This window comes from Hydractinia symbiolongicarpus, chromosome 14, assembly GCF_029227915.1.
Source record: "Hydractinia symbiolongicarpus strain clone_291-10 chromosome 14, HSymV2.1, whole genome shotgun sequence".
NCBI lineage: Eukaryota > Metazoa > Cnidaria > Hydrozoa > Anthoathecata > Hydractiniidae > Hydractinia > Hydractinia symbiolongicarpus.
In genome coordinates, this window is record NC_079888.1 from 16,165,272 (window position 1) to 16,179,100 (window position 13,829).

The following is a 13,829-nucleotide window of genomic DNA, read 5'->3' on the forward strand; positions in this document are numbered from 1 at the left end:
AAACCTCCACATCAACCGATGAATCCTCAATGGATGATTTTTCGCAGGAACTCGACGCATGGTAGGAATGTCTTTTCAATTCGTCACTACCAAATGACGAGACCTCGAGTAAAGGCTGCTCCATTGCGTTTGCCTTCTTCCCAAACGCATTCCGTTTTTTATCAGCCTCTCCAAACGTCATCGAGCGGCGTACAGAGCTTGCAATGCTGTCAATGAAGCTACGACGTTTCGGCTAAACATCAAAAACAACATTTACACAGTATGGTGAAATATCTAACTAATGGAAGAAACAATTCCAGCGAAATGGCGGACCTAATATACAGGTAACTAAAAGTACCTCCCTAACTTGTACCTCCGTTTCATAATTTAGACATAAAAGCCGAAAAATGAAAGTAAACGACGGCGAAAAAAAACGACCAATGACGTTCAGAAAAATCATAAAAATAAATAAAAGACTTTTTAGTATTGTATCGTATTTTACATCAAACTTTTATGATAAATCGGAAAAAATAATCTAAATTAAGCCATGAATGGCATAAGGCAAAAACGCGAATTGCCTATACAGGTTCAGACGAAGGCTGAGAAAATAAATTCCCTGAGTTTCCCTGAGCTTTTGGTCGTTTTGAAGGCATTTTTCCCTGAAACTGACCTGATTTTGGTACCTTTTTTTCCTGAGCAAATATAAGTAGAAAAATTGACAAATATAAGACCTACATTTATTTGTTGAAAACAATGCAGAACTTGCCTTAACCAAAATATTAGAGCTGGGGATCATCAATAGGTAAAATTATAACCCATTTAAGAATCTTAAAGATCACTTAGATTTAAACAGATTTAGGGCGTAAAAAGGTGGTAAAGCTGACAAAAAAAATTCCCTGAGTTTTCCGAAATTTTCTAAAAAATACTGTTTTCCAGGTTTTCCAGAGTCTGTCTGAACCCTGCTATACGTTAGGTTAAACTGCAAAAAAACACAAAAACTAAGCGTACACACTATGTAGGATTAAGACAGCCAAAACTTACAACCAAACGGCTAAAACGTGTCAATTTTTCTAAAACTTAATACTGATAAATAGGAGATTGACGAAAATCTATGTTACTTTAGGTTTTAAAGCCAACAAAACACGGTCTTGTTCCTTCGTTCCCTGTGATAATTCAGTGACAGAAGAGAAGGTAAGATATTTTATAATTTCTTACATCTTTATCATGTTTTAACTCGTCCTCTGGACCCTCATCAATTTCACCTGACAGCCGTCGTTGAATTTCAGGACCAACATCCTGGATCGTTCTTAGGCCGGCCTAAAAAAATAAAAAATATAAAAAGCCAATGTTTTATGTAAACAAAAAAACAATAACAAACAAACAAACAAAAACTACCAAATACAAACAAATAAAACAAACAATAACAGAAGTAAATATAAAAAACACAAAGAAACACAACAAACCTTAAGCGAAACTGTGGCGTCAGCATTCTTCTTGCGTCTTTCATCTTGTCGTTTCTTCTTAAAGCGTCGAAAATATTCTTGAATTAAAAACGTGGCGTAGAATTTCCCCACTGTAATGCCTTCCTCACCTAAACATGAAAAAGCATTTAGAGGAAAATTGTGGCGAAGCATCTGGACTGAAGCCGAAATAAACAGCGAGAAGCTACTCGTCATAAGCCTGTGGTAAAACCCATGGGAATTCACTCGTCGATACGATCTTCTGCTCAGACAGACAGCGAGTATTTACTACAACCAGTCATTAGCCTGTGGAAGAATTTACAAGTCAGCCGGTCCTCAAAATTTTGCCTGTTATAGTATTTCCCACTTCTGTCATTATTGCTAAAGAGGACCCTTAAATAGTCTTGTTCTTTTTCTCTTACAAGACACGGTAACTGCTTAACTACAAACCACCCAGACATCAGTCTTATTCCGTCGTGAAGCGATAAACGTACGAAGATTTCAAAACATAGTCTTACCTACCACGTGGTTGATAATAAGACCTGCAAGGTTTGCATTTAAATTTAATGTGACTTACAATCAGGCCTGGGAACTACTTTGTCTAGCAATTTCTCACTCGTTCCAGGCCAAATATGTTTGATTATACTTCGTAGCTCTCCATTCTCCTTGGCTGTATTGGATTTCACTAAAAAAAGCAAAAACACATTACTGTGATAATACGAGGAAGAGCATGTCGTATCAAAGCTGATACGAGGGAGAACGTATCGTATCGCAGCTGATACGAGGGATATTGTACCGTCTCGCAGTTTGCAGTAAGGAGAATATATCGTATAGTTAATGTGTTTGACATTAACTTTACGATATGTATAGTAAATGTCAAGCAAAAAGAGAAATACATAAGTTTGTACTTTTATCATATAAAAAACATAAAGCCATTAAATGACGATAGAGCATTACCGTCAGGTTTTTTAATATTTAGTGATGTTCGAACGAGTGCGAACAAAGTAGCATGGAAGTCGACTGTACCATCGTTGTTCATCATCATGTTCATACTGACGAGACGCTAAACAGAACACGTGTTTCGTAAATTCGTAGTAAAAGTAAATTCTAACTATGATCACGTCACCCAATCGCGAAATTAAATTCTCAAGAAAAAAGATTTAATCAGGGCCGGCGAATCGGTTTTTGCAAGTGGAGGAAGTACTGTTTTAACTAAGGCTGCTTTACAAATTCTTTGAAATTTAGAGCCGCTTGATGGACTATGACGCTATTTAACTTCTACAGTTTTACTGTATAGTGTTTTCGAACTTATCTAAGCATCTCTGATAAAAAAAGTGGGGATTCATGTGAATTATATAAAATTTCGCGAATAACCCGTCTTGCGAAAATTTTAGCTTGCGGAATTTTTTAAACATTAAAGTAATCTTTAAAAGCTAAAATTTTTAGTTTTTGCGAGTCTTAAATTTTGTAATTATAATCACATTTTGAATGTTTTCCAAAATATATAGATGCATCGTGTAATATTAGCTTAACTTGCGATTTAGGTATGACACACATTACTATAAATTGAAATCAAGTAAAAGAAAAGTATATCATCAACATTCAAACACCTTACCTTGCAAGCCTCTCTATGAGGACAGCATTTACCAAAACCCAGCGGAGGCTCGATTCGTTTTAACATGCTCACTATGTCCACATGTTTCATGCGACCACTATAAAAAAACAAAAAACAAGTACAAAATTTACTAACAAAGAACAACAAAAGAATGAATAAATGAATGAGTAAAACATTTACGTTGCTTCCGAGTCGTATTCTGACCACGTCCTTACATACTCCTCCAAATGATGTGGACCAAGAATTGACCAATCACGTGTAAGATAATCAAAGTTATCCATGATGACAGCCACAAACAAGTTAATAATCTAAAAAAAAAATCTTTTACATTCAGGGAATTTTTTTAAATTACAGTTACAACTCAAGTTGAAGAGTTTAAAAGCGTTGACTTAACAGATATTCTAATTAATCTTAGCTTTTGACAAGTCGAGTGTTTTAATGGCGTTACTCACCAAAAAAGAACAGATCATGTTGAAGGTGATAAAATACACATAAGCAAAATCATTGCCGCATGTTTGCGTGGGATCCATTTCACACAGCGTGGTAGGCTTATCTAGACACGAATTCATAATCTGCTGCCAATTCTCACCCGTTGACGACCTGAAACGACAAAGAAAATACATATATGAAAGTCATGTTTATGGTGAATTTTTTACATACTGCAGACCATACACATTAGAGCGCCTGTAACACCGCCAAGGCGGCTGGGCGCTTAATAAATTATGTGAAACGAATTAACTTTTTTTTACAGTAGGACAGAAAAACTGTAATGTTAATAACAAAGTAAAAAGTTGAAGTTAACCCAAACTAGGGCGTCATTCAAACAATTTCTTATCGAATGGTCCCCTCTTGGTTAGAGGTAATGGGCACCTAATGAGCCTATTTTCTCTTAAATGGGAGGGGGGAGAAGAATTGATGTGGCACAAGCAATCGATTAAATAGGTTTTTACTAGATAAAAGTTTTAAAATACTTTACTAGGTATAATTTTTAAGTGTCATCTTTTAGATAAACGATTTAGATTGGACAGAAGATAAATATACAACGCCCTACCGAAACAACACCAACGCTGCAGCTGGAAAAGTTTGAAAATTATTATAACGATTAATTGCTGAGTCATCATCAGTTTTAATTCCCCCAAAAACCTAAAAATAATAAAAAAAAATGACGGTATATCACAAGAAACGAGATTGTTATTAAACTTGTTACCACCGTTAAAAACCAAACACTACAGAATTAAAAAAACAGCAAACAATACAGTAGATCAGGGTAAAAACGGTATTTAAGTTTCACTGGCAAATCTAAAGCATGTAAAAAGTCAAAAGTTATACATCTATCAGCCTTCAGCTTGACTACGTTTCATCTTAATATTTTTTCTCACAATATGTAAGTTTTTTTTAAAGGGACGAAATTGTAATTCTACGGGTCAAAAGGTTTTCTCGACTTTAGTTTTAAAGCTATTGCGCATGCGCAACTATTATTTAAAAACCAGAAAAATGTCAGTTAAAGATAATAAATTTAAAGATAATTATATTTTACTCTGAGTAAAGGGAAGCTTGTCAAGGGTAGGCTGGTAATGTTTGTGCTGTTAACGACTAACACATTAACATAGTTTGGTTTTAATATCTGAAGAAATATAACACAATATAAATACCTGCATTCCAATGACTGCGTAGATGAAGAATAAGAGTAATATAAGAAGGCCAACGTATGGAAGCGCCTAAAAATAGGGTTTATTGACAATTCTAAGTACTAAGAATTTAGTCTCTTTTAAAATACGGAAGTCGACTGGTACATTTTTGAGGAATATCATAGCATCATCAGTCTAAATTTGTTTTGCAACATCATAAAATGCAGAATAACACTAAATTAAGAGCTTGTTCATGTTGACGTCCATATGGTCCAAACTTACCTGAAAAGATTTCATAAAGGTCCATAATAATGTTCGAATACCAGCACCTTTGCTTAGTAATTTCACCAGACGAAGTGCACGAAACAGGCGGAAGAAATTAAACTTGATTGTGTTGTCTTTCTATAAAAACAAAAACGCGGTTAAATTATCACGTGACTCGAGCGCTTTAATAAACATCACAAAACAATAAAATACTGTGTTATTCGTTGAAATATTCTATCCATATGGAGGAGTGTTAAGGAGGCACTTAGACATTCATTCAAATAAAAGAGAGCCTGCAGAAAAGTGGCGCATGCGCACTGCAACATATCAGAGGTTAAATAAAATATCGCTGGGAAAATGATCAATACAGGTGGAAGGTCTACACTTCTCGTATGAATGCTTTTTTAAAAAACGTCCTTCCCAACTTTTTTTTTCACTGGCTCATTTATATGCAAAATTTGATGACGAAATTATAAAAGATTTGGACTTACGTAAACTTCACCAATAATAATATCAGCAATGCTACCAAGAACAATAATAAAATCAAAGATATTCCACGGATCTCTGAAATAATTCTAAACAAAAAGTCACAGAGGGTTAGGAAAACCACTATCTTGTCAACGTGTAGGACAAAAACCCGTCTCAATAGGGTATGAAATAATAAAGTTCTTTACTTTGTTTAATTCTTTTTTTTCTTTAAACACATCAATATTTCATATTAAACAAAATTTATAAATATTTACAGAGGAAAAAAATTAAAATCATTCTTATCCTCTATTTCTTTTATATCTGTTTTGTTTTATAATTGTTTATTTTTTTTTTATACACGTTACAAAAACAGAAATCCTATTTTTAATGATTTTAAATGCGACTGGCACGATTTAAACGCTAACCTACGCACCTGAAAAAGTAGCACTTCCTTGCAGAGAATTCGCGAGCTGAAGAGTTTGAAAAGTTTGCTAAATGGTTGTCGCAAAACTTTGGGGAGGGGGGGTTGTAGCTTATATTTGACTAAATACTTATATTTTACTACGTCAGTTGCTCTTGAATATGGTTGACGAGTCTTTCGAAAGTCAAAATGACTATACAATATGAAGCACATTCACAAGCCACTGAAGTAATAATTTATATACTTGTCACGCCACAACACTGACTCTTTTATCTAAATATCTTACTCTTGGTTTGAATGCGAGAAGCTTTAGGATACACTCCAGTAAGAAAACCATTGTAAAACCAATATTAAACCCATCCAAAACTGTCTCGTATCTAGCTGGTGCTTCGAAATACTAAGAAGAAAAAAACACAGAAGTTTTAGAAGTAATACATTGTTCATTTGTAACCGCAAAAGTGGCTATAGAAGCCACTTGTACAAGTTGCACAAATGAGAAAAAAATAGGTTCAAGATAGAAAGAGCATCCGCTGACGTTACGCTATACTGGACAAGTTTTTTTTTAAACCTCCTCGCTTTATTTTTAGCCTGAATCAGAAATTCATGTATTTTTTGAAAATTAACATTAGAAATAAAATTGTTAGGAAAAGGAAACGCTAAAAAAAACCAACACATCTCCACAGCTAAAAACACTCCAAAACAAATTCCCTGTATTACCATAAAATGCTGATGTCAGCGAAAACATTTTTAAAGGCCAAACTCACCTGAGCTCCGAGTACTACAGTGTTAGCTACGATGAAAGCGAAGATCATGTACTCAAACATCCGTGACGTCACTACTCTCCAAATATGGAACTGGGTTTGTTGTTCCGGTTTGAATCGGCATATCGGGCGTACACGCAAGACATATTCAATACACTTTCTCTATCAAATAAATATGTTAAAAAAATCAAAGGAATGCTAATTCTTTCCGTTTTTTTTCTATTGCTTTATTGTGCGTTCTTTGTTCATTCATTCGTTCCCTACTTCACTCATTCATTTATTAATTCGCCAATTTTTGTCCGCCGACAGTAATAAAATAAGAACTTGTATGTGTATCAGCATATCAAGCAGAAATAATTATCATTGAAAAAAGTTGGTACAAAGTGACTAAATTTTGACGCAGTGTGTAAAATCTTTTTCCAACTTTCCCTGTTTTTTTTAACTTTACGAGTTAAAATTATTATATAGAGATATAAATGCAGTAAATTTCCCTGTATATACTTTCTGTTTAAACACTCAACAAGTATTTCATAAATAAACGGTAAAAACTCACTGTAAACTTTAGTCCATGTGACTATATTTCGTGCACGTGACTAATATTTTCACTAACAAAAAATTTTACTGACTTTTTTTACAGGAAAATTGACTGTCATTAGAAGCAAGTTCTATATTCTCCTAGTAGGTACTCACACCTGTTCTATAATGTGTATGCAGACAAGGGAAAAAAATGGTACCTGATTTTTATCCAGTTCACAATCCTTGTACTCTTCTTCGCCCTCACTTTGAAACGTGACAATAACGAAACCGACAAAAATATTCACCATAAAGAAAGCGATGATGATGATGTATATAACAAAATAAACCGCAACCCAGGGTCGGTTATCTTCAATTGGTCCCTGGTCCACTTTCGTAGAGTCGATTGCATTTTCTAAAATTCTATGCAAAACAAAACTCTAATTGTTAAACAAGCCTGACACGAGTTGTACAAAATAAAAAGATAACATGTGAAATAACTAGATTCTATTTTTAGCAGACAAGGAAGACAAGGTTCCAAATTGAAGTATCCACTGAACTTGCATGTGAAAATAAACACATACACTGAATTACATGAGAATAAACACATACCCTGGCCATCCTTCAAACGTCATCACAACAAAGAGTGTCATCATAGCTTGAAACACGTTGTCAAAATTGAACTTATGTGACTTCCACTCACGCTCCGTCACCTAAATAAAACAAAGATTTGCTGAAAACTGGAAGCTGTTGACAAAAACACATCTTATTGTAGATTCCCATAGAGATTGATCGTGACTTTACCTGTTCAATTCCACTGCATTTATATATTTTTGTGAAATTATTTACTTGAAAATACTAGCAAGGAAAACTTACCACGCCGTCTAGAAGGTCTTTAGTCATTGGTCCATTATTGTGTTCAATGAAAGTTCCTCTATTGAATAAATAAACAAAAAACTCAATTATTAAATGATTTGCTTAGAAAATTACATCAGGTGGACAAATATATCTGTTCCACAGAATATGTTGTGCAAAGAACTGGAGTTTGTGACACTTAAATTGTTTATGTTCGTTGTCGTTTGAAATGATCAAAATATTATATCTTATCTATTAATTATTTTGACATTACAGCATGACATCAATGCATTAGACAGACGACACAGGTTATTGCATTGCACTGATATGTTTAAGGTGAAATATCTTGGTAGCAACAACAAGAGCTAGTTATTATAGAAAATTCTGTGAAAAAACAACTTGAATTTTAAGTTCTAAAATCCATTTTTTGAACCGTTTTGACTCATTATGCCGAATCTACTATTATTGGGCCATTTTTAAAAACTAAATTTGTCACATTCAAGGGTCTATTGTTCCCTAGCCTTGTGCAAAACATCAGAAAAAACTGATGATACAATCCTGCGTTATGTCGTAAAAAACGTATTTTTGGACCAGTTGGGCTCATTTTGCACACAAATCTGCCATTTTTTAACTAATAAGATTTTATCTAAAAAAACTGGCTTTGTCACATTTGGAAGTCTATTGTTCTCTATCTTTGTGCAAAAATCAGAAAACACTACCATATTTTCCCCAATAAACGCCCCTCTCTAATAAACCCCCACCCCTAGTGTGATGAAATGGGGAGAAGTTGGTTGTTGAAGATGCCAATATTAAAGAGAACTTGATTAACTTTGATGAAAAAGGAGATGACCTTGTAAATATTGAGGATATATAAGAAATATCTCACATATTAAAAAAATATTTTTTGTAAATAAACGTCCCTATCTTATTAACGCCGCCTATTAAACACACACCCACCCCCTCGAATGTATTAGGTAGGTCTAACAAACTATCTAAAATCACAGCATGATGTCAATATTTAACTCTTAAAGATTTTAGGGGCTCAATTGTGATCCCACTTAGGACTTTAGCCAATTATTTTGATATATGTACAATAAGATTGCTGAACGTTTACTACTTACTTGCAATCGGCTTCAGTTAGAGCTGTTTTATCAGTGCAGTATGAAAATGTACCCTAAACAGTTAAATATATTTGACAATATGATGAAGAATAAATATGTAATGAAAATTGTTAATATTGTAAAAACAAATGAAAAGAATTCAATGATAATAACTCAATAGTTTGGAGGAAAAAAGTAAAATTTAGGGAAGCTTTGAATGACAACATGAACATGGTAAATTGATGCAATAAGAATTTTTGATTATCACTTTTTATTTTCATATTGTTTTTCTGATATCCAATTTCAAAACATACACAATTTTGTTATTCTTAAAACATTATTGTCCAAATTCAAAATTTCATCACCACATGGTGAAAATTGAAATATTTTTTTATTGACCACCTGATTTTTATAACATAAGAGTAAAAACGCTAAGCTGAGTTCTGTAGTAGGAAATGCACAAAATTATTTTAAAGGTGTCTGCCAAAGTTTCTTAAACACTTCTTTGTTATGGTTTCTTGCTGCAATTTCCACCATATGGAGACTCTCTCTATATATATAACCGAACTTGCAAAGGATGGAACATTTTGTTCAAACAGAGACCACCGTGCGTATTTGAGATAGGGGAAAGTTCGAGTTAGACAGTATTCAGGATAAAGAAAGTCTATTGTACTCAGGCTTCATAAGCGCACAGACGTAATGAAAATCACATGGCTTAATCAAATTACCTTAAAAAGTTGAATACCAATGACAGCAAATAAAAACTGAAACAGAACTGTAACCAGCATTATGTTACCAATACTTCTTATTGCCACGAACACACATTGTACAACGTGCTAAAAGAAAACAAAGTATTTACATAGGGTTATTTATGTATAATTTTCGATCACTAGTCTTGTTTTATAAAAGGGTTCACCGAGTTTTAGGCAAAATGAAACTCATTTTAGTGTTGATTTTATTTTGGTTAAAATGACCGAAAGTAAACTTCATTTCAAAACGTCGCAGCGCACCAATTATTGAGTGTGACATCACACCGTGCAGAAAGTCCGTGAGCTCAGCAGCACACCTTCTAAACGTTTTGCTTACTACTGTTTACATTGTTCGTTGATAAGATGTCTTGTAATAATGACGAAGATTATAACTTAGAAAGTTCAAAATCAAATAATCCTCCTTAAGACTACAAAACTACAGCCATACAAATTTCAACCTCTTGTGTCTGACGAGGATGAATTAGTAACGGTGTAGAAAATGATAAGGTTTCTTTTACTGACGTAGAACCACGTACGGGTAATGCAAAATGGTGTGAATGTGGAAATTGTAGAGCAATGGAAACTGGTACTGAAAGCGTGTGCTGTGTAGAGTCAAACGAAATTCCTGATGAGTTCTTCCAAGGTAGGTAGGATATATACTGCAAATATAAATCTTTTCTAAGCGAAATTTTCCTTTTTAAAAAAATAAAAAATATATTTCATCGTATTCTTTTCGTCCGAAAAAATAAAATAATTTTTACTTCACAAACCAATTTGTTTTTATTTCACAGGTCAACAATCTAATTCCTCTGCACGTGTTTTTTTTGCACACAAATGCAAAGAAATCTGATGTAATGTTACATTTTCTCCGTGATGGAAAACATCGAAATGCGTGATCGAAAGATCGAATAAGGTTCGTGTCGAAGTAATAAGTTAGTAAAACGGGGGTATAAATATTGTATAATTGAAAATCACTCTTATCATAGGTCATAAATGCGTTACAGAAGCTGTGAATTGGAAATTGGTATAATATTATAACATAAAGATGTAGAAAACGTTATTTGGTTGTGTTGTGAATATAAGTGTAAATAATGAAATGAGAAACTTTGACCGCCTTGACTAACCAAAATGGCATTTTTACGAAGTGGCAATATTTTAATATGGAAGATTATTACCTGGAGATCTCTTTTAAAAGAACTATCTGTAACTTTGATCACTTGGCACAACGTATTTTATTTAGCCATTTTTGTCTGAGTTCTTTCGTATTCACAGATTCTGTGAAAACTTACTTCTTTACACTTCTCTGATTGATTGGTACATCCAAACGCAGAGCAACTAACCATTTTTTAAAAATTTAAATGTAACTTACATACAAAAAGCGATTTAAATGTAAGCCAGAGGTCTTAACATGAACGTTCTCTGCGCTCGCTTAAACTTCCTGCACGATGTGATGTCATTATTTATAGTCGGGTCCAGTCAGAAATGAAATCGCGCCTATCTGTTTTGTTATGAGAAAAAAATTGAATATGCGAAGACGAGTACAACGATTTTAAATAAGAAAAAAAAGTGAATTAACTTTTTTTTTTGATTTCTTATGCTTTTCTGAGTATGTATAAAACAAAAAAGAAAAAAGTGATTTTTACTGGAGTTCCCCTTTAATAAGTAATTTAAAACAAGACTATGTTTTAAACTCAAACAAATGGTCCCTCACCTTCAGGCCTTTTGCCCTATTAATAGCTCGAAGTGGACGCAACACACGGATAACACGTAGAATTCGAACCACTGATATTTCTTTAGAGTTTCTACATAAAAAATATTGCTTAAATCAAATAAATCAGAGCATAGATGTCAATTGGCATATTGCTATTTTAAGTATGTATTTTAACTTTAAATAAAGAAATAATAAATAAATAAAAAATAAAAAATAGATTTGGCAAATGCTTTTAAAATAGTATTGTACTAGTTTCTAATGGTGAATACATAGATAACAAAACATAGGTAAATATTAATAATTGAGAGTTTATATTTACGAAAAATATATTAGACTTTAAAGATTGCTGCTTGCAGAAATTACATTATTTAATTACATCATTATTTACATTATTTAATTACATCATTATTTACATTATTTACTGATTGAAATTTTGCAACACTGAAACACAATAAAACTACCTGAGTATAATGGCAACAAGTGATACTGACACAATCAGCAAATCAAGAACGTTGAAGAAACCGCGACAGAAACTTCCTTTATGCAAGAAAGCACCATATGCCACAAGCTAAAAATAAATGATGTATTAGCTACAGTAAAAAATACAGTAGCCGTTTACTAAAAACAAATAAAGTCATTACCTTGATCAGAATTTCAACTGTGAATATGGCTGTAAATATGTAGTCAAAATAATCTAACACCTAAGAGATAATAAACAATAAAAAATTCACCTTCAATCTAAACATTATATTTATAACAAGTTAGTTATTATTCTAAGGCTTTGAAACAAACAAATAATAGGACTTTACTTGATTTCTGATTTGATCTTTATTGAGAGGATCTTCTGCTGAAAGAAGTACACTACTGCAGCAAATCAACACCAGTATGGAATTTACAAAATATGGATGAGTGCATAACTTGTAACAAAAGATACGAAACCTAAGACAAAAGAGTTTATGTTTAGCTTATTTGTGTGTCTAAAAATTTACAAAATTTAAACAACCAATTTTTTTAAAAACAAATTTTTCATTAAGACACATGATAAAAGGGAACGGTGTCAAGTAATAGAAATTCTAAATACAAGATTCGGGTATTTCTTTGTTCTTAAATTAGTGAGAAGTTATAAATGGACCACGAAAGCTGACTTGAACACATACAGTTAAATGGTACACAAAAACGAAAATACGAATCGATCGAAATCTGTGGGATAGGGAAAATGAAATTGAAAAAGGTGTGCACAGTTGTTAGGAAATGTTTAAATGGCAAAATGTGTACTAACTTTAATGACTACTTTACTATCAGACATCACGAAATTTATATATAAAAATGGAGGACTGATGTTAAAATAACCCAAATGTAAATTAGAATTTGGGAAAAAGTCTTTTCTTTTCCAAGGAGCCAAAATTTATAACGAGCTTCCTTTAGCTATTCGATTCTCACATCGGAATTTTAACACAATGTTGGCAGATTATTTTAATTATTGATTTTTCCTAGACTCAAGATAGGAGTTTTCTTATTGATTGACATGAATTGTCAACAATATTTAAACTTGTTTTCAAAATAAATTTTCAACATTTTTCACTACTCTTAATCTTAGTCGCAGTTTTAAGTTTACAAGCTTTTCACTTTTTAGGTTTACAGTCTTGCATTTTTCACCATTTTCTTTAACTTTTTTTCGTTGTCTTATCCATGTATATATTGTAATATGTATATGAAACCTGTATAAATAATACTTTATAATAATAATATTAATAATAATTGGAATAACAAAGAACAAAACACACTAAATAATTCTGATGCACTCTTTCTCACGTAAGCATTAATAGCGACAAAGTACATGATGCCATTGACAAAACTTAACGTACATGTTTCCAGACTTAAATAGAAACAGTGATCTCGCTTCAGGCATAGGATCAGGAATATCTTTTAGTAAGTTGATTTCTGACAATCTAAGTGGTCTCATTTTGGTGTTGTCCAAATCTAAATGAAAATAGAGGGTGACATCATTGTTAAGAAAAAGGAATAAAAATCAATAATTATTATACTAGGTGTTTAACCATGTAAGTTCTGGTGTTTCAAATAAAAAATCAATAGTGTTTTTAGATTAACACAAAATGAATATTGAACAGGCCAGTTTTAAAACGCAAACGTTGTAACCAGGCGTTTTCATTAGTTTCGAACAATAAATTTCTCCTGTGATTTAGCACAAAAACGTTTTTAAACAAGCCAGTTTCAAAATGTATACGTTGCAACCAGGCGTTTTCATTAGTTTCAAACAATAAATTTCAACCGTAATTTAGCCCAA

General features: G+C 32.7%; 1 protein-coding gene across 1 annotated transcript in view; it reads right to left on the reverse strand.

Moving 5' to 3' along the window:
• Positions 1–13,829, reverse strand: part of LOC130624947 (voltage-dependent L-type calcium channel subunit alpha-1D-like) — a 31,280-nt gene that overhangs the window by 2,050 nt on the left and 15,401 nt on the right. Inside the window, exons 18-41 of the mRNA XM_057440009.1 lie at positions 13,390–13,504; positions 12,334–12,463; positions 12,166–12,225; positions 11,986–12,092; positions 11,525–11,615; positions 9,793–9,900; positions 9,086–9,138; positions 7,986–8,043; positions 7,722–7,822; positions 7,331–7,532; positions 6,600–6,758; positions 6,122–6,232; positions 5,438–5,521; positions 4,965–5,084; positions 4,707–4,772; positions 4,106–4,197; positions 3,507–3,654; positions 3,235–3,362; positions 3,055–3,151; positions 2,397–2,502; positions 2,017–2,124; positions 1,443–1,570; positions 1,195–1,296; positions 5–232 (exon numbers count right to left, since the gene is read on the reverse strand). Of these exons, the coding sequence (XP_057295992.1) occupies positions 5–232; positions 1,195–1,296; positions 1,443–1,570; positions 2,017–2,124; positions 2,397–2,502; positions 3,055–3,151; positions 3,235–3,362; positions 3,507–3,654; positions 4,106–4,197; positions 4,707–4,772; positions 4,965–5,084; positions 5,438–5,521; positions 6,122–6,232; positions 6,600–6,758; positions 7,331–7,532; positions 7,722–7,822; positions 7,986–8,043; positions 9,086–9,138; positions 9,793–9,900; positions 11,525–11,615; positions 11,986–12,092; positions 12,166–12,225; positions 12,334–12,463; positions 13,390–13,504 (2,702 nt within the window). The remainder of the gene's footprint in view (positions 1–4; positions 233–1,194; positions 1,297–1,442; positions 1,571–2,016; positions 2,125–2,396; positions 2,503–3,054; positions 3,152–3,234; positions 3,363–3,506; positions 3,655–4,105; positions 4,198–4,706; positions 4,773–4,964; positions 5,085–5,437; positions 5,522–6,121; positions 6,233–6,599; positions 6,759–7,330; positions 7,533–7,721; positions 7,823–7,985; positions 8,044–9,085; positions 9,139–9,792; positions 9,901–11,524; positions 11,616–11,985; positions 12,093–12,165; positions 12,226–12,333; positions 12,464–13,389; positions 13,505–13,829) is intronic.